Source organism: Lissotriton helveticus, chromosome 3_1 (genome assembly GCF_964261635.1).
Source record: "Lissotriton helveticus chromosome 3_1, aLisHel1.1, whole genome shotgun sequence".
Classification (NCBI taxonomy): Eukaryota; Metazoa; Chordata; class Amphibia; order Caudata; family Salamandridae; genus Lissotriton; species Lissotriton helveticus.
Window position 1 is genome coordinate 182310572 of NC_136061.1, and position 21656 is coordinate 182332227.

General features: G+C 49.6%; 1 protein-coding gene across 23 annotated transcripts in view; it reads left to right on the forward strand.

Annotated features, from left to right (window-relative positions):
* ELN (elastin) overlaps positions 1-21656 on the forward strand; it is a 496210-nt gene that overhangs the window by 242308 nt on the left and 232246 nt on the right. For all 23 annotated transcript variants that reach the window (XM_078679544.1, XM_078679545.1, XM_078679547.1 and 20 more), the window contains one exon: positions 11618-11773. In XM_078679544.1, coding sequence (XP_078535670.1) covers positions 11618-11773 — 156 coding nt within the window. The remainder of the gene's footprint in view (positions 1-11617; positions 11774-21656) is intronic.

Genomic DNA, 21656 nt, shown 5'->3' on the forward strand with positions numbered 1-21656 from the left:
ACGTTCAGTCTCAGGTAGGCGGTAATCCCGCTTGAGGTCCTGGAACGACACGATCCCGTCTGGGCCATACATGTGAAACAAAGCGCAGCACCTGGCTGCCTGCCAGTGTGCGAACGCGCCAGGCTCCATCCCAGGTTGGAAGTCAGGATTCCGGATCAACGGCGTAAGCGGCGACGGGAAGGTAGTAAGTTCCCGTGTGATGTTCACCGCGTCCCACACTCTAAGCGGGACTCGAGTGACCAAGGACGCGTAGAGGTTAGGGGGCCTGTGCGCTCTGCGCATGAAGGGTATCTCCTGCAAAGTCCTGCCGGCCACAGCCTGGTCTTGAAAAAGCCAGTGCCTGTCAGATTCCCACTTGCTCCATTCTACCAAGTACCGCAATTGCGCCGCCTGAAAGTACTTCTGGAGATCGGGGATACCAAGGCCGCCAGATTCCGGATCCAGAGTGGACAAGGTTCTCTTCAGCCTGGGCTTGCGACCCTGCCAGACGAAGCGGGCTATATCAGCCTGTGCCTGACGGAGCCACCCCTTTGGTGGTTGAAGCGGTAGCGCCCGAAACAAGTACAAGATCTGTGGCAGAAGAGTCATCTTGACGGCAGCCACCCGACCCAGCAGCGACAGCGTGCCCTTGCTCCAGCGGGACAATTCCTCTTTCATCTTACTGCTCAATGCCGCGTAGTTCGCCGTCACCATAGCGGGCAGGGAAGGCGCCAACAAGACACCTAAATAGGGGATCAGGTCTTTAGACCAGCTCATGGGGAAGCGCCCCTGTAAGTCGAGTCGCGTCGCGGTAGAAAGGGAGAGGTCTAGGGCCGACGACTTCCCCATGTTCATTTTAAAACCCGCTACCCTGGCGAAGGCATCCAACTCGGCGACACAGGCTGGGAGTGCCTCTCTTGGGTTTTCAAGCAGAAGGATCACGTCATCAGCGTACAGGCTGATGGTGTGAACATAGCCACCCATCCGGATGCCAGTCACTCTCGGGTTCTGTCTGACCCTCTGGGCGAACGGCTCCATATAAAGAGCAAAAAGAAGCGGGGACAGCGGGCACCCCTGCCTGGTCCCTCGTTCAATCTCAAAGCGGTCGGAGCTACACCCGTTGACCCGCACCACCGCGGTCGGGCGTTTATAACAGTTAAAGACAAGCGTGCGGAATTTCTCCCCAATCCCCACTTTGCGTAACACCCCTTCAAGGTAAGACCAGCGCACTCGGTCGAATGCCTTTTCCGCGTCCACAGACAAAAGCATACGCTCCCCCGGGACGCGGGAGGCCTTCTCTAGGACATGCACCACCCTCTTAGTGTTATCCACTGTCTGTCGACCGGGGATAAATCCCGCCTGGTCCGGGCCCACCAGCCCCGGTAGATATTGCGCCAGGCGGGTCGCCAAGATCCCCGTATAAAGCTTAAGATCCACGTTCAGCAACGAGATCGGCCTGTAAGAGCCGCATTCTGTTCGATCCTTCCCAGGTTTGGGAATAACCGACACCGTCGCACTGAGCAAGTCCGGAGGGATAGCTCCTGGTTCCGCGAAGGCGTTAAAGAGCTTCGTCAACAGAGGGACCAGTTCCGGACAGAACTTCTTGTAGAAAAGCGGGGAGTAACCGTCGGGGCCCGGGGCCTTCCCCTGCTTAAGCCGGGAAATAGCCGCAATCACCTCCTCCGGGCGAATATCTCGCTCCAGATACTCCGCTTGTTCTGAGGTGAGAGCGGGGAGGTCAATTGAATCCAGATAGTCAGTTTCCGCGAGCGCCGATGGGGGCTCACCTGCGTATAGGTCGGCGTAGAATCGGCGGAATCCCTCCGCAATCTGAGGGTCCTCTGTAGCACCCACTCCATTCGCAGTGGAGAGTTCCGCTACCCGCATGCGTTGATGTTTCACACGCAGCTTGTTTGCTAGGAGACGGCCACAGCGATCGCCCCCAGTGTAGTATGCATGCTTCAGGCGGAGCGCCGCATATTCCGCCCTATCCATATCGAGCGCGGAGAGCAATTTCCGCGTCGCTTTAAGTTGCTTCCAAACCCGGGGGGCCCCAGTACGCTGATGCATCTGTTCCAGCTCCCGCACCCGGGTCGTAAGCTCCTCCCGTTTCTGCCGTCGGTCCCTATTTTCTGCAGACGAGATGGAGATGAACTCCCCTCGGAGCACTGACTTTAAGGCTGCCCACTGCGTCGCGCAGGACGTATCCCCATTATCATTATGGGATCGGTAGTCCGATATCGCGGTGCGGATCCGCTGCACCACCGCCGACCTATGGAGCAGTGTGTCTCTAAGGCGCCAAACCCCTCGAGAGAGCGTTACCGGCGGCAGCTGGAAGGAACCCGAAACCGGGGCATGATCCGACAGAGAGAGCACTCCAATGTCGGAAGCCGTCGCCAGCGCAGCCATCGGCCCCGTAACCAGAATGTGATCCAGCCTAGCATACGTCCTGTGTGCATGGGAGTAGTAAGAATAGGCCCGAGCAGTGGGGTGCAGACGTCTCCACAGGTCGTGCATGTCGAGATCCCCGAGGCGGGAACGACTCAGCTGCGAGAATTCCCCGGTGTGCGGGCGGCGTTGCGCAGATCTGTCCAGGAGCGAATCAAAAACCATGTTCAAGTCCCCCCCGATGAGTATGTGTCTGTCTGGTGTAGTCGCTATGTGTTCAAGGGCTGAGTGTAAGAATGTGTCCTGGCGGTCATTCGGGCTGTAAACTGAGCCCACTGTGAACAACAATCCCCCCAGCTTGATACTATAAGCCAGAAGCCTACCCCTCTGCTCCGCTACCTTGTGCAGGACCACCCCCTTAAATTTACTGGAGACCAGGATAGCAACTCCCGCCGTTTTAGTGGACCCCGAGGAGAAGAGCTGTACTGGGAACTTCGGTGACCTCATTCTAATGCAATCTCGCGCCAAGAGGTGAGTCTCCTGCAACAGGCAGATGTCTGCCTGGGCATTCTCAAGGAGGGACAAAATCGCTCTGCGCTTAACCGGGTTGTTAAGTCCCTTCACGTTTAACGTGACAACTTTAAGGGCCATGAACGGGTGACACAAGAGCAGCAATCAATGAGGCTATGTCAGTAACAGGTGTCGTAGGAAGCAGTGGCAGAAGGCCAAATAATGGCAGAAGCCAAGCAGCATCGGAACCACAACCCAGTGCACCCGGCGCAAGGCAACAGGAGGAACAGTAAGAAAATATGACACCCCGGCACATCCCCCAGAGCCCTCTCCAACCAACCCTTAACCAAACCCTCACCCGGCCACTCCACCCCAAACTTCTGGATCCGTGGCGGTCTCGAACCTCTCCCCCCAAACTCAACACACCCCCCTCTTCACCCCACCCTGTACCCCAACAACCCCAACATCCCAACCCACCCAGAACGAAGAACATTGTCCCAGTCCAGTCCCTATTGGACAAGTCTGTGGTAGTGTGTTCGTGTGGACGTCCAGCCACCTTCAGCACCCCCCCACCACCCCTTCCCTCCCGGAACCCCCGCACCTGCTATGAAGATGAGGCCATCTGGATCTCCCCCCGGAGTGTTCTCAGGCCGTCAGGGCCACATCGCCAGGCGCCGTAGCTCCGGAAACCGCCAGGACCGCGCTGTCTCTCTCCGCTCTTGCCGTCGGCGAGGCCGGCCGCGCAGGTAAAGCAGAGGACCGCCGTCGGCGGACAGTTTGCCACCCATCTCTGGTGACGCGTCGCTGGGGCGGCGCAGGAGTGTCGTTGTCGGCCGTCGTGATCCCCAATACATCGCAGGTGTCCTGAAGAGAACGGAGCTGATGCAGGGCGCCGTTCCAACGAAAGATGAGCCGAAAGGGGTGACCCCAGGAGTACTGCGTGCCATGTTCTCTCAGGAAGTCCGTGGCTATCTTGAAGGATTTGCGCTTTTGGAGGGTGATAGTCGACAGGTCCTGAAACAGCGCCACTGGACGATCTCGGAAAGTGAGCGGTTGCCGACGTCGAGCCTCGCGCAGGATTCGCTCCTTCAAGGGGAAGTCCGGCAGGAAGGCCAAGATATCAGGGGCCGGCGCAGAGGCCCGGCGACGCGGTCCCACCCTGTGCGCTCTGTCGATTCTCACTTGGAAGTCCCCCGGCTCTTCCAAAATCGCGCGGAACATGTCGCCCAGGTACGCAGCCACGTCTTCCCCTTCCTCTCCAGATGGAACGCCACAAACCCTGATGTTGTTGCGCCTGGACCTGTTCTCCAGGTCCTCTGCGTGGGCCTGGAGGTCAATCTGCTGGTCCCTGAGCCGCAGGACCTCCTGCTGCAGATGCGTTATTTCTTCATCTCGAGCCTGGCTGGATTCTTCCACAACGGTCACTCTTTCTCCCAGGGAATCGACCTCTCGCCGCACCTCACGGACCTCACCCGCCACCTCCTGTTTCAGCGCCTGGAAGTCCTCCCTGAGGGTGCTGAACAACGACTCCAGAAATGAACGGGTCACCGGAGGTTCCCCTCCCTCGGCCCCCCGGGAGCCAGACGGGGGACTCGGGGCAGGCTGGGTTCTATCTTGCCGGGGAGCGGCTCTGCTCAGCATGTCAGGAAGGGTGCGTTCACCCTTCTTTCCCCCACGGTTGCCCGACATCGTGGCGCCAGGCACAGATCGCGACACTGAAGGTACCGCGAAGGGCGGGCAACGAGGTGTCCGTCAGCTCCTCTCGTTGCTGTAAGCCGTGGGCCGGGAGCAGTCGCGGGTCCACCTCCACGTCTCTGCCTCTAGGAGGGCGGTAGCGCTCGCCCCGAGCGTGAAGTACCCCCGGAGCTAACACGAGGGGGAGTGTGGCAGGGGAGGATGGCAGGCAGGCCTCACCGTCACGTCAGTCCTGCAGTGCCCGAAGGGAGGAGGCCTGTTCGAAAGGGCTCGGGCGGCCCCTCGCCGCTTGCCAAGGCGACACCAGTCCGTGATACGCAGGTAGGCTCCTCACCGCAACTGCGACATTGACCCCCTAGGCCAACAACCCCGCACCACTTGCCTCTGTGCCTCCGGACCGGCGCGGGGCTCAGTGAAGGAGGGAGGTGCCCTCCGCCTGCAAGGCTCCGAGTCCGGGCGCCGCCGCGCCCCCGAAGGCCCACCGGCCGCCTCCCAGGAGGGGGGAGAGGTGCCCAGGCCTCCACAGGCCGTCCGAGCAGTCCAGGGCAGCGTAGAGACCCAGCAGGCCGTCGCGCCAGCCCTTCCCTCAGTGCGAGGCGCTGTGGCGGGTCTCGGAAGTCCGGATTTCGGGGTAGGCCCCACCACTCCTCAAAGCCCCGGGGTCGCGTAGCCCCGCACCCCGGGTCCGGCACTCCTCAGTTCGGCTGGCGGGCCGCGAGCCCGGCGCGGCGTATCCCTCCGCCGCTCTTCAGGGAGCACGAGGCGAGGAGCGCCGCCCCTCCGGGCGCCCCGGCGGTCCCGCCAGTGCCCCCGTATGTCCCGCTGGTCTGCTCCGTCGGGCGGACCGCCCGGGCTCACGCCGCAGCTACGGGCCTCTCCGTCGGGGAACGCCGGACACGCTCTCAATGGTCACCGGGGGGCTCCCGGACTCCACAGACGGCGTCGCTGCGACCTCAAGTGCTCCTCGCGCCTGATTCCGCCTGATCCGGGGGAGATCAGCGGCAACGGGCGGCGCGCGGGCTCCGGGGCTTCAGGAGCTCACGAGGGTTGCTTCCTCCTAGCTCGCCATCTTGGCCACGCCCCCAGTTCCTCTATCTTAAAGAGAAAAAATAATCTATTCCAGGTATTTTTGGTTCCCAAAAAAGGCCCAAGGGGGAGTTCAGGCTGATCATTGACCTAAGACAGTTCAACAAGTGGATCAGCAAACAAAACTTCGGGATGTTAGCCCTCACCAGATGTATCCACAGCTTATGAAGGGAGATGCCCTGTGGTCACGGGATCTATAAGATGCTTACTTTTACATACCATAAACAAAGAAAGTTTCTAAGATTCTTAATAGATACAGCTCATTATCAATACTGAATTCAACCCTCATGACTGAAATCTGTTCCACGGACATTCGCCAAATGCATGGCAAAGGTGGCGACTCAAATCCGATGGAAAAAGATCTGTCTTTTTCTCTACCTGGCGACAGGTTGTAAAAGGCATAGGCAACTCATCAGGCGCAGCTGGGCTTCAAGACCATGGCTAACTTGTTATGATGCCTACGTTTGTGAATCACCCTCGAGAAATCAATGTCATATCCAGTACAGCTCCTCGACTATCTGGGAACAACTCTCGACACTTGAAAAGGAGAAGTGTGTGCTTTGGAGGAGGGAGTGTGTATCATTTTGTGGAAATGTCACAACTTGCTGCAGAAACCAAACAGACACAAATGCCTCAACAGATTTCATGCCTGTTGGGATTCAAGTCATTATGCATTTTCTAGTCATATGGAAGTCTTCATTTGAGGCCGTTACAATAGTGCCTAGAGGATCAGTGGGCCCAATGGAAAGACAATTGGTAAGACGAGTTATAAAATCACAGGTCATATAGTCTGTGATATGGTGGTGCAAGAGAAGCATCTTATTAAAAGGGATTCCTCAATACATTAAGATTTGTCAAACCAAAATATTGGGACGGATGCTTCCTTAACAGGATGGGGTCCTCATCTACAAGATCTTACTGAGGAAGGACTGTGGTCAGAATCTTAACAATTGTATCACATAAATGTCCTGGAGTTGAAGGTGGTCCATCTGGCCTTGAAAGTGTTCGTTCCAACTCTGATTACGAACAGTCTCTTGATACAAATAGACAATGCTACAACTGTGCACTATCTCAACAAACAGAGGGGCCTGAGATCAAAGGCCATATGTATCATCATCACCATTTGCGATTTCTAAATAGCGATTTTTAAGGAATCGCTACTTAGAAATCGCAAAATGGTATGTATGTAGGAAATCGCTTCTTTTTAGCGATTCCTTAACATTCCTAACTTGCGATTAGCAAATTGCTAATCGCAGATTTCCCATTCATTTCTATGGGCCAGGAGGCCCATAGGAATGAAGGGGAAATTTGCGATTAGCAATTTGCTAATCGCAATTTAGGAATATTTTCGAGGGTGCAGGGGTGTCATATGAACTCCCTGCTGCACCCCTGAAAATGACATGTGTGGGCATATGGCGCACATACATGCCCTAAGGGCATGTATGGGCGTCATATGGCACCTTTGGATTTTACATAAATTGCTTTTTTTAAAGAATTCGCAACTTACTACCAACTAGAAGTTGGTGGTAATTTGCGAATCCTTATGGGCATTTTTGCATTAATTTTTCTTTGATACATTGCATTTCAGGAATCGCAAAATTTGCGATTCCTTAAGTGCAATCGCAAAATAAGGAATGGTAAATTTTGCGATTCCTTATTTTGCTGCAAAAATGTTTCATACATACCATTTAGCAAATTAGCATTCGCAAAGGCCGAAATTCGCAGAATTTCGGCCTTTGCGAATGCTAATTTGCTTGATACATATGGCCCTTAGAACCTTAACCCGTTGACCGCGGCGCGAATTCCGCCGCGGTGAGGGTGTTTTAAACAGTGGGCGGGGTTCAGACGGCCCCCGGTCATCCTCCGCTCACGCCCACCATCACGCTGGAAGGCCGGGGGCCGTCCGCAGCACAGATGGGGTTAACACTAGATTTGCAAGCAATTTGGCATTGGATGCTGGCAATGGAACTTATTGATTCAAGCAATTCAACTGGTAGGCCTATAACACTGTCAAGTTGATCTTCTAAGAAAATGCTTCGTATACAAACACAAATGGGATCAGGACCATGGGGTCTTTATAGACATTTTTGAAGACTGGGGTTATCCTGACATAGACTTGTTATCCACCGGGCAAAATGAAGGAGAGAGGATCTTTTGGCAATGCCCTCTTGATCAATTAGTCAAAAAGGTTTCCCTACTCTTTCACTTCGATCCCACTAATTCCATCAGTGTTGCTCTAACTCAAACTATACAATGACAAACTTATTCAAGTAACACCAGAATGGCCGAGGCAGTGGTGGTATACAGAGCAACTTCACCTCTCTGTGAGACTCTTCAAGAAGTTGCAGTACAAACAGAACCTTCTATCAGGAATGCAAACCAAAATCCATCACCCCAAACATATAGTGATTGAATTTTGGAGCACAGCTACTGAAGAAATTCAGTATGGACAGGGAGCCTTACAACTAGATTGTATGAACATTCTTACAGAGGCTACAGCTACACATCCTTACACAAGGGTGTCTCATGAGTTGAAGTGGAGGAGATCTGTCCTATGGTTACTGAAAAACAACCATGACCCCATAAACTGTCAGAAGAATGTCATTGTTTGACTTAATAAAAACAGCAGGACGCATCCATCAAAGTCCATCTTATTGCTGTTACAGCAAGGGACAGCGACAAAGATCTTTCTTTACAATTCCTGTCATAAAAGACTTATTTTAAAGATTAAAGAAGGCTTCTACATCGATTCAACGTCTTCATCTTATGATGTAGTTGAATCTGATCTTAACCACATTTATGACTCTCACGTTTGAGTTTGAGCCCTTACATAACCTCTCATTGCAACACCTTTATTGGAAGTTAGAGTTTTTAGTAGCAATCTCTTCAGCTAGAAGAGTTAGTGAGCAGCAAGCTCTTTCTTCAATAGAAACATATGGTGTTTCATAGGAACAGGGTAGTGTTAAGAACACATCCCTCTTTTTTGACCTAAAGTCATTTCAGACTTTCATAAACCAAACAATATCTCTATCGACATTTTGTTTAGCAATCCTTCTTCAGCAGAGAGGACACTTCACTCCTTAAATGTTAGGTGAGCCCTTAAACTTTATTTGGGTAGAACTAAGGATATTCATAAGATAACCCAGTTGCTTGTTAATTGCATCCATATGAGAAGTGATATGGCTTCCTCAATGCAGATTATAGCCAGGTGGAACGTTCAGTGTATTTCTTGTTGTTATCAATTAGCTACCAGCCATCTGCCTTGGAGATCTAGAGCTCACTCTACATGAAGGAAACCAGCATCCACTGCATAGGCAAGAAATGTACCTCTGACTGCGATTAGTAAGGCAGTCACCTGGAGCTCATTACAAACATTTTCCAAGGATTATTGCTTAGACAAGGATTCAATAGCTGACACTCTAACAGGTCAGGCAGCATTAAGGACTTTTTATGGGCTAACGCTGCTGTGAGATGTGTCTCTTGCTAAATAAAGTATTGGATTACTGCTTGTATTTTTTTTATTGACAACGCAAATTGGGAATATGCTTGCTATTCTTCGTTTAAGACCATCTTTGAGGGGAATGCGTTGCAGAAGGACGTGTTACCTACTTGTGGTCCTAGTTCTGCATGCTAGGAATCCTTACTGAAGTCATAAATAACTTTCGCTCCACCCAGTTGGCAATGTTACTATGAGCATTTTCAGTTCTCAGACTTCATTTATTGGCATTCCAAATGAACTGGGTCTCTGAGGCTAACTGCTAGTACACTGAATGCTGGAAAAGGAAAGCTGCAAAATTCTTAAAGTGTATGTTGTTTGCAGCTTCTGCATTTTTGACCTGACAGGCAGCTTTTCATTCATTTGTCTCTTTCTCTGGGTGAATATTGGATAGTGCAGCAATGTGGCCCTACTGCTATAAATAAACACCTTTTCTATTCAAGAAAAAATGCAGTAACATCTAGCCTCATTGCCACAGACTGTGGACATCGAGGGTCCTCCCTCCCTCCGAACACAGATTACCACTAATAATCGGAAGAAAGTGTTTGCGGAAATTTCTACATTCATGACTTCAGTGAGGGTTACTATGATGTATTGTAACGAAATGTGTACACTTATACTCCCTGGCCACAGCCATGGCTAAAGTTTTAGAGTGTGTTTTGGTTAGCTGATAGGTTGATAGCAACAGCAGAAGGCTCAGGGATAATTGGTTTCCTTGCTCAATGAAGGGTTGATGGACTGGACAACAACTTTAGTCTGTATGTTTTCCTTGCGGAGGCACATATTGTTAGAGATTGCAGTTGTTTGAGCTCGTGTTTAATTTGATCGTTCATTGTTAGGTTGGTAGAAAGTGCAGGCAGTTGTGTAAGATTTATAGCTCAGTGTCATGCTGACTGTGGCTACAGAATGTGGAGGGTTTCTTGATTTCCTTGTGCTTTATTGGGATCAGTGAGAGTGATTGAGGTTGGGTGTGTGTAGGTCCTTGATCGTTTTAAGATCGGCAGAGATGGCAGAAGGCTGAGTGAGTGTGGTGCCTTCAGTGTTATGTGGGTAGAGAGGAGGAGGAGGAGTGTGTGCATGTGTATAGGGTATGTGTGTGCATTTATGTGTGTGTGTTGGTAGAGTGTACCAACAGAAAACTGGGTGTACGTATCTGTTAGTTTCCTTTTGCTGTTAGAGAATGCTGGAGTCTAAGTATTTGGGTGATAGCGAGGGTACGATGATGACCATGTGGAGTGGCTCCATTGCAGAATGTTGTGCTGGTAGAGAATGCACAATGTTAAGTATGTAGCGCCTTTATTGCTATTGAAGTAGATACTAACTCAGATTTCCTTTTGCAGTAGTGCAAAACTAGAGAGTGCTGTAGACTGAGTGTACTTACATCTTATGACATCCCAGTACCAAAGAACATAGAACTTACAATAGTGTTCATATGATCAGTACATGTAATGCTTAACATTTTGCTGCAATTTATGTTGTGTATCCTACTGCATTTTAGAGATTCAGATGCGCTGCACTACTGAGCTTCCATTTTATGAGAGAGGCGCAAGATGTAGGAAATACCGTCCGATGTTCAGATCTAAAAGTAGGGGTGCTGATGCATCAACTGAGCTGGACCTCTCGCCAGTAGGGTTTAGGATATGCACACACTGAAGATCCCATAAGACTTTTTGTCCTTCGAGTACGTCTTGTAGACCTTCAGGGTTAGAAAGCCTTTGAGCATGACTTGGAATGAGCTGATTGTGAAGTTCCTGACAACAATATGTTTCCAAGAGCTAGGCTTGGAATCCTTCAGTTTAGAAAAACCCCTAAGCATGGCTGGGAATGTGCTCTCAGTAGGTTTCCTGTGCTCTTACCCCCCCCCCCGAATTTTGGGGAGCTATTAGCATGACTTAATATGTGGTAGCAGTGAGCTTCCTAAAGAATATGATACTTCGATGAGTGGGGCTTGGACTCATGAAGGTTTGGAGACCACCCGAGTATGGATTTGAATGTGGAGACAGTGGCTTTTCTGAGGATTACCAGCTCTACGAGTGGGGCACAGACTCCACTGGGTTTGGTTCCTACATACATGAAGCTCCCCAGACCTGGGCTTGGAGATTCTCTGGGCGGGAATTGAGTTGTACAAACTGTGGATTTCCACAGATCTGACATTTGACATGTGGAAAGTCTTCAAAGCCACTAAAACAGGATTGTGCTAAGAGTGAAGAGGCATCAAAGTTACTCATCTCCCTGCGAAAGTGAATGCTGCAAGTTCATAATTATGAAAGATTCTTTATATTTGGAAAACAATTATGCCCCAACATTTGAGCTGTTTGAGAAGACGTGGGAGGATTCAGCTCTTGGGGAGTTCTCTGTTTTAGTTCCCTGGGCATGATGCCAACCATGCTGTAATCAGACCTTGACACCTACTATTTTTGGATTACTTGAGAGGACTTTAATGGGGATCCTTTTACATTGCAGGAGTTGGCGGGCTTGGTGCCGGTGGACTCGGTGGATTGGGTGCTGGTGGATTGGGTGCCGGAGGACTGGGTGCTGGAGGACTTGGAGCTGGTGGTTTGGGTGCTGGTGGACTCGGCGCTGGTGGTCTTGGAGCAGGTTACAAACCTGGAAAAGCTGGTGAGATTTCCATGTACTTTACATTTGTTCATTTGGTGTATTCTAAAGGATTAGAGTGTTTCACAACTGTAATCTACAATGCAGCAAAAACGCAACCAAAAAAACAGGGGGCAGTATGTTACGTAACTCTTGCAAATGTGCTCAAATGGGAAACTAGGTGAGGATTCTATAAAAAATGTTCAAACTACTCAAACAATCATTACCTCATGGGCTTGAAATCTGTTGAGCTAATATTCCTGAAGCCTTTTTACTTATTCTTTCATAAGAAATAAATGAATGAGGAGCGTGGACAAAGCACACTACCAAGCAGATTGGTTTTTGTTGAGTGTGTCACAGCAGAATTTGAAATTGAAGGACAAGCTACCAATTCCCAAAGAAAGGATGGGAGGGAAGAGAACAGAGTGGAAGAAGAGAACGCTACACCTCTGGTGCGCTGTAGACAAGTTACCTATTAAAGTAACTAATGTGGCAATTAAATGGGACAGGTATTTTGATGAGAACGCAGAAAGCCATCCAGATCATACCTCCCATCAATGAATGCACACAAAATAAATTAAACATGAAGCAGATTGGAAACACCAGGACAAATAGTCTACTCAATCTATCTTCACAGACGCTAGAACTAACAGATACCTCCTTTGCAGTCCCAAGTATCTCAGTCTGTTTGCCCTTCCTAGCTCTCCAACTCCAAGAACATACGCAGGATCCACATTAAGGTTGGTAAAGTTGATAAAGCCAAATGAATCATTTGGTACCTTGTGCTCTAGTCTACCAAGTTGTTGCAAATATTAATACTACTACTTGAGGCAAGTACACCGTAGCGTGTCAGCACGGTGAAAACAGGATAGAGCATACTAGACGAATTTAGAGCACAATAAGAAAGAAGACTATGGCCACACAGTCCTGTGAAATGAATTTTTCCACTGCCCCTCTTAGGCAATACGCATGCACTGGGACATCACTGTGGCAGTGCATTGACATGGACAATGTTGGCTGCCTTAGACTACTTCCTCCTGGTCACTTCCTCCTCACATTTTACACTAATTGCTTAAAAAGGTTTTTAACTACAGCTTCATGCTAGACCATAAAGGATTTTGCACATTATGAGGTACTTTATACTATCCTTAGGCTGACCGGTTTTAGGTTTAAACCTATAATAACTGATAAAACCCCACTGAAAGAGAACTAGCCCTCACCAGTGAAAACATATAAACACTGAAAAAACACCTGCACAACCACAAACTAAATGCCATTCAAAGAAAGGAAAAAGAGAGTGACTGTCATTTTATTTCTTCCTGAAGGGGCTAATACAATGTAACTTTGTTATACAAGCTAACTGTAAGAAAGACTGGGCTAACATTATTCTGCTTGAGTTATGTTGCTTAAGAATGCCACTCAAATATTGTTTCTTCCTCCTTTTTCTTTTTTCAGTTTTGTGGTCTTTGGTCTAAAGATCCAAGGTTGAGAAGCATGTTTTAGGTCTTGTTTAATTATTTTATAAACTGTAGAAAATCATGAAATATCAAAACCATATTTGATATTTAGGCTACGTTTGATTTTTTCATTGATAGGTAAACTGGCTGCTTTCATAAGAATCTTCCCTAATATGTGTCATCACATTTTCCCACAGAGAATGGGTAAAAAACCCTTAATGCATCAGCCCCTAGTTTCTAGGTAGTCAGTATTGATAGTTGGTGAATTGCCAACACCTCAGGCTTTAAACATTCAATGTAAAGTATAGTGACAAGTATATGTGAAAAGAGCGCTATCGCCAAGCATCTAGGATAGTGGTGAAAACATGACACCAGACCAGACACCAGACTTTTGGAAAACATTGAAAGCAGTGTCACTCAACAAAGATTGGTGTTATATTGTTTGTATTTGCAGTGATTCAGCTACGTATATGTAAAAGTTGTGTGATGACCTGCCAAAATTGATACCTGAGCTGAAGTGCTTCCCTGTAAGAGATCCTAGTCACTTGTTAGATGGTATGCTGAAAGCATCTTTACAATCTTCAGGGTTAATGAGGAATGCTAATGACTTTTTATTCACATGAACTAAAATGCAAATATTTATCATTTTGTGCTTTGTGTGGCATCACAGAAAGAGTCATCCCAACTGCTTCCCTTAGCTGATGGTTCTCAGTCCAAAGAGCTATATTACCCATGTGGCAACTGTTAACAGAATTTTTGCTGAGTGATGATGCCAAAAGCAAGAAATGTGAGGATCTTTGGTCGCATATTGATAGTGATGTGAACAAAGTACACTACTGCTATCGTTACAGGAAAACATAACTACTGTAGTGGACATAATAAAAAAAACTAGAGTCCAAAAATACACTTGTGTGCCATGTGTTCAGCATAATTGATGTAGATGTGAAACATCTCCTTGAGAGTAGGCTGGGTGACACCTTTAGTGACTTTGGTACTACAACATGTTCCATGTTAGTTTGCGTGCCACTTGGTAAGCAAAGCAATATTGAAGAGCAATTCAGGAACTTTAATTTTACAATGTATGAGAAATGGCTTGCAATGATGCATAGAAATGTCCCCTCACCAACCATGGTATCTGAAGTCAATGAAACCTCACTGTGGTACTTTGTACATGTTCTAGATCCCTTACATCAAGGGGAATGCCCTCTGAAGTTTCTAAAGTGCTGCTTCATTTTTGACTGCTTCAATAACTCTGAGGGCCTAAGCGCCCAGCTCAACACCGATGTTGCAAAACCTGCTCTGAGAATTGCAATCTTCAAGTACACCAGCATTGGCATGGAAAGCTATGTCAGTGGCCAGAGTTAACAAATTGTGCACTGGCTGTTTTGGCATTGCCCGTATCAAATGCCAATGTTGAGAGGGCCTTTTCAAAGAAGTTTACATGGGAAGGAAAGAGCAAGCGCACATGACCAAAGACTCACTGAAGAAGTAGTGTGAGGTGTACCACAATAAGTTAAATTTGCAAAAATCTATTTGGACCTCATATACACTATACGTACACTGTCTACATACCATGAGCTATCAGTGCAGAAAGCAAGCAGTAATAAAAGCAAAACATTCCATAAACACCGGAAAAACACTTTCCGTTGTTTTTAATGGTGTGAAAATATGTAACCACTGATAACCACTGTTTTTAAAGTTATTGAAATCACTTGAAAACACTGGAAAAAACCCCACCAGAATTTACCAAAAAATAGAAACTGAAAACAGAAAAGCCTAACTATCCTCGATGTAGTGTCGCCCTGCCTGACTTCCTGTGTGAGACAGGACAGGCAGCAGGAAAAGGAAGTGAGTCACAGGGAGGAGTTTAGTCTGTAAGTCAGTGTGAGGCTGGCAGGGAATAAAGTAAGACGTGCATTCCTTACCTCTGCCTCGGTGTGTTATTGCGATGAGCGCCAGCGCTGCGACAATGGCGACGAGGGTGGGATGTTTATAAACCCCACAAGCAGCACCGCTCAGCCACCCAACGTGGCCGACCACCGAACCCTGCAGCGGAAAGAAAATCCGCCGAAGCCCAGAAAACACCCGACTGCAGCCGGTGAGAAGCGCTCGCCGCTACTGCCCTGGGAAGAGAGGCGCGAAGAAACCAGAGCGCGGGTGCTCGAGCAACACCCCAAGCACCCAACTGCCGCACCAGGAGGTAGGCGCGTATGCCAGAGCGCGACCCCACGTGCCAGAAGTGAGCAGCCGAGTGTGCAGCGCCAGAGAACAGCACCCGATCCCAGGCGCGAGCGAGGAGAGAAGAGCCAGAACGGGACACAGCGTGAGGAGCGAGGGTGAGTCCAAACCCGGCCGCTCCCCTCACGCGTGTTGTCTACCTGGTCCCAGGGACAGAGACACGAGGCCTACTGTCCCGCGCGGCGGCCATTTTGGAGTCAGGCGCCGCCCTCCAACAAACCCACACTCTCTCTCCGGCGGCCATCTTAAGGTCAGGCGCCATTTGCTAACAAGGACACTGCCAGTCCACAGAGGCAACTGAGAAGCGCAAATGCTCAAGAAAGAGAATAATAACATATAAACACTGCGTGCAACCAATAAGCACTGGATAAACGCTTATACAGCCAGTTAAGTGCAGATGTCCAATCCGGGCCCTGACAGCTCATCAGGCACTGCCACCACAGCATCAAGTGCATCAAGCACAGCGAGTTCAGGAAGCCCAGCTCCCAGTACAGGAAGCCCAGCTCCCAGCACAAGAGGCCCTGCTCCCACGGTACCTGCAATGGCGAACAACCCAGTGGGAGCCTCCTTCATGCGCCAACCTCAGCCTTTACCACTGACGCCAGGCAATAGCATGGGCCCATCGTGGAAAACATGGAGTGAAGACTTTGAGGACTACATGGTCGGATCCCTAGTACAAGATAACAAGCAAAAACTTGTGGCTCTGAGAAATCTGATTGGTCCGGACATTGCACAAATCATCAAAGAGCTGCCTAATGCTGCAACAGCCACCTATGATGAAACCAAAGCTGCACTTGACAGACGCTTTCTCCACAAACGCAATGTAGATTATGAGCGCCACACGTTCAACCTTGCCACGCAGGAGAAAGATGAATGTATGAGTGACTTCATCATGCGCATACGTAGACTCGCACGATACTGCGACTTTGATAACTTTAAAACGGAAGACGCCCTGAGGCTCCGCATCATCGACGGCTGCTCATCTGAAACCTTGCGCCGGAGACTCCTAAAAAAACCATACACATTAGATGAAATCGAGGAACTGACAAGAATCAATGACCAGGCGGAGGACTACGCGAAGCGGATGGGGACACAGAAATCGTCGGATCACAAAGACCATGCTTTGCGCATTCAGGCACACAGGTTCTCCAAGTCCGCCAAGCCCACTTCCAAGTCACACAGGTCTCAGCCATCACGTCGAAGCTCGCGACACACGAGACCCACAAAAGCATCGCCTACCTGTTATAGATGCGGGCAGGACTACCCACACTCAGGACAGTGCCCAGCCATCGGGCAACGATGCCACCGCTGTGGAAGAGACATTCACTTCGAGATTGCATGCCAAGCCAAGCAACCAAGTCACAGATCATCAACCAAGGGGCATGAGTCACGCCATCACGCCCGAGCCATAAAAGACAAGGGACGCAGGTCCTCCAGCTCGTCCAATTCCAGCGTCCAGTCAGCATACTCGCATCAGTCAAGAGGTCGTTCCGGAAGTAGCCATCGCTCAAGACGTCATGTGACGGACTCCTATCGGTCACGCAGAGACACATCCAGTGAGTCACCATCGCGCACCCCCACATCACAAGACAGTGATGAATACATATGCATGGTAACTACTCCGGAACGTGATGAGTACATATGCATGGTTGCTGACCCGGATCGACTGAAGCGATATCCAAAGCTCGACATCCTGATAGGCGACCACCCAGCTAAATTTGTTTTGGACTCTGGAGCATCCTTAAACTACATCTGTGCTTTAGAACATCAATCCATGAAACACAAGCCCAAACTGGAACCAGCTGCTGTCCGTGTCTTCACGTGGATGTCACGCAAGCCACTGCCTTGTCTAGGCCGTTTCCGCACCACTCTCACGTTCAAGGACCGGACTATTGATGCCTACATTCATGTAGTGGAGGGACCAGATCTGGCAGATTGTCTCCTCAGTCTCCCCACAGCAGAAAGACTCAAACTCGTAGAACTCCTCTACATGACGGAGGACACTCCCGACATCGTTGCAAAATTTCCCAACTTATTCAAAGGGCTCGGGAAGCTCAATCACTTCAAAGTAAAGCTTCACATCAACGAGAATGTGACACCGGTTGCCCAACACCACAGGAAGGTGCCATTCCATCTACAAAAGGCCGTTGATGACGAGCTCCAAGATCTCCTTCGAACAGACATCATAGAACGCACGACGGGTCCCACCCCGTGGGTATCGCCAGTTGTAGTAGTTCCAAAACGAGGAGAAGACAACAAGGTCAGGCTGTGCGTTGACATGCGCGCGCCCAACACCGCCATCGAGCGGGAACGCCATCCTGGGCCGCATATCAGTGACATGATCACCAAATTGAATGGCGCCACAGTATTCTCCAAGCTCGACCTTAATAAAGGCTATCACCAGCTGGAGCTCCACGACAAATCAAGATATATCACGACTTTTACCACGCACCAAGGCCTCTTTCGCTACAAACGCCTGAACTTTGGCATATCCTCGGCTGCCGAGATCTTCCAGGAAGCCATCAGACGGGTCATCCAAGGCATCCCAAATGCCTTCAACTACAGTGACGATCTGCTGGTATTTGGGAAGGACAGGACAGAACACGACACAGCCCTGGACAGGGTCTGCCATGCACTGATGTCGGCAAACCTAACACTTAATGCCAGCAAGTGTGAATTTCATAAAGACACCTTAAAATTCTACGGACACATCTTCTCGAAGGAGGGCATGAGACCAGACCCTGAGAAAGTGGCAGCCCTGGCCGACACTCAGAAACCCCGAGATGTCACTGACTTACGCTCTTTCCTTGGCATGGCTAGCTACTGCGCGAGGTACATCCGCGACTACGCCACAATCAGCTACCCACTGCGAGAACTCACTCGCCAAGGTCAGCCATTCGACTGGACGGAAGCGTGTCAACATGCATTCTCTGTCATCAAACATGCCGTGGGGTCAGCTATCAATCTGGCGTACTTCGACACGAAGAAGAAAACTGAAATCACCGTGGATGCCAGTCCAGTGGGCCTGGGTGCCATTCTGGCCCAATACCGAGAAGACTCAGACCAACGACACATCATCGCTTACGCAAGTCGCAGTTTGACGGATGCAGAAAAAGCATACTCCCAGCCGGAGAAGGAAAGCCTGGCTGTGGTGTGGGCGTGCGAACACTTCCACCTTTTTGTTTATGGCAAACATTTCACGATCATCACGGATCATCAGGCGCTCATTACAATCTTTGGCAACCCCAATGCGAAAATGCCACCACGCATTGAGCGGTGGGGCCTTCGTCTCCAAGACTACGTCTTCTCCATCATCCATAAACCTGGGAAAGCTGAAAACCCAGCTGATTTCATGTCACGACACCCACTGGCGGGTGCCCGTTCTGCACTCTCTGTAGCTGACGAATATCTTCACTTTGTTGTTGACGCTGCGTGTCCTCCCACTGTTCCTGTCGAAGCCATCCAGGAGGCGTCCGCACTTGACCCCCTCGTCCAAGCAGTGATGACCCGAATTCGCTCCAACTCCTGGAGGGACGTGAAGCAGTCCTCCTCCGAGTCCGCTCAACTCCGACAAGACCTAGCCGCATTCCAATGAGTGCGTGAAGAACTCTCCATCAGTGACAATGGTCTCCTCTTGAGAGGGGGGAGGATTGTGATTCCTCTCAAATTACGCCAAGGGGTCATCAACCTGGCACATGAAGGACACAGAGGCATCAATGCAACTAAGAAAGCCCTGAGAGAACGAGTCTGGTTCCCCACCCTTGACTACATGGTCGAGACAACCCTGAAGGACTGCGTCACATGCCAAGTAGTCAGCAAGGAAGAACCACCGGCACCGTTACAAATGTCAGAACTGCCAGACGGAGTATGGCAACAGATAGCGGTCGACTTCTTTGGCCCACTACAATCAGGACAGTACATCATTGTTGCCATGGATGAATACTCCCGCTTCCCATTCGCACAACTGATATCATCAACTCGAGCAACGACAGTAATCCCAGTGCTTGATGAGATATTCGCAGCCTGGGGCATCCCACTGCGAGTAAAAACAGACAATGGACCTCCCTTCAACGGTCATGAATTCACGAACTTTGCAACCCACCTAAACTTCAAGCACCAGAAAATCACCCCGCTATGGCCACAGGCAAATGGCATGGTGGAGCGATTTATGGGGACACTAAAAAGAGCAATCCAGCAGGCAGAACTGACTCACCGAGATGTCCAGCAGACATTAAATGAAGTACTCAGAGCGTACCGGAATACGCCGCACAACACCACAGCTCAGTGCCCAGCAACTGTAATGCTAGGAAGGACACCCAGGACGAGACTGCCCATGCTAAATGAAAATCCGCAACAACGGACAGTCACGGTCGATCACAACACCCTTGTGGACATTGATCACACCCGGAAGCATCGAATGAAAACATATGCTGATCAACGCAGACATGCCAAAGACTCCAACATACAAGAAGGAGACTGGGTGATAGTGCGAAGTGATCGGCGATCCAAGGCAGACAGTCGATACCTCGACATTCCCATGCAAGTCACCAAGAAGAAAGGAACCATGGTCACAGCCAAAGCTGACCACAAACAAGTGACAAGAAACATCTCACACTTCAGGAAATGTAACCGACGCGGCGGCCACAACACCGTGCCAAATCTACTCTCAAGTGACTCTTCCAATCAGAGTGACAACAGTGACCCAAGCCATCATAGCCCCACGCGAATGGTGGAAACCACAAATCACCACAGTCCCCACAGCCACAGTCCCACGTCGAGACACAGAGAACGACCGCAACGTCTAATCAGGAAACCCCGACGTCTGGTCGAAGAGATATAGAAGAAGTGAGACTCTGCAAAACAGGGGAGATGTAGTGTCGCCCTGCCTGACTTCCTGTGTGAGACAGGACAGGCAGCAGGAAAAGGAAGTGAGTCACAGGGAGGAGTTTAGTCTGTAAGTCAGTGTGAGGCTGGCAGGGAATAAAGTAAGACGTGCATTCCTTACCTCTGCCTCGGTGTGTTATTGCGATGAGCGCCAGCGCTGCGACAAATAGTAGTGTTAATCAGAAAAGGTTCTTGACAATTCAAATAGCTTGGAACATCAATTTTAATTCAATCGAACCAAATGCAATTTTTGTGTGCATCCTTTTATCCCAAAAAACTGTGAAGGAGCAGTGACATAAATGTCTCTAGTATGTGCTCCAGATAAACGAAATACTACACATAAATGCACAAGTAGATGGATTTGAAATAATAAATAGAAAGGTTATACCACAGATACAAAAATAATAGACTTTATTAAATAGGGAGCTTATTTACAAGCCCTATGCATCGCCGGAACGTCACTTTTCGTGACTTTCTGGTGGTGCACAGGACTTAGCCATGACTACAAGACCACGTAAAGCCAGCCTGCATGGCTTTTCATGACTTTGTAGATATGGGGTAAGGCAATGCAGTGCAAGTCGCTACCTTGCGATACAAAAGGGGATGATGGACGGAGCGTTTGAGCAAATCAAACACTCACCCCCAGTCAACTGATCTGGGTTTAATCCATCACCATTCTTTAGCCCACTCAGCCACCCCATTTCAGACATGGCAATATGCAAATCAGTCTGACCCTGTGCCTCATGGGAAAAGTCCAGCCCGAACTGCCAAGCCATGTCTTCCATGGACCGGAAACAAGCATTCTGGGACCGGTTTCGGATTCATAATCCTCATCAGCCAGGCTATCTTGAATCCAGTGGCCAAGTGAGCAAGGGACTCACGTCTGAGCATACCGTGCCACACTTAGGGCGAACAAAGCGATACAAAAGGGGATGATGGACGGAGCGTTTGAGCAAATCAAACACTCACCCCCAGTCAACTGATCTGGGTTTAATCCATCACCATTCTTTAGCCCACTCAGTCACCCCATTTCAGACATGGCCATATGCAAATCAGTCTGACCCTGTGCCTCATGGGAACAGTCCAGCCCGAACTGCCAAGCCATGTCTTCCATGGACCGGAAACAAGCATCCTGGGACCGGTTTCGGATTCATAATCTTCATCAGCCAGGCTATCTTGAATCCAGTGGCCAAGTGAGCAAGGGACTCACGTCTGAGCATACCCTGCCACACTTAGGGCGAACAAAGCGATACAAAAGGGGATGATGGACGGAGCGTTTGAGCAAATCAAACACTCACCCCCAGTCAACTGATCTGGGTTTAATCCAT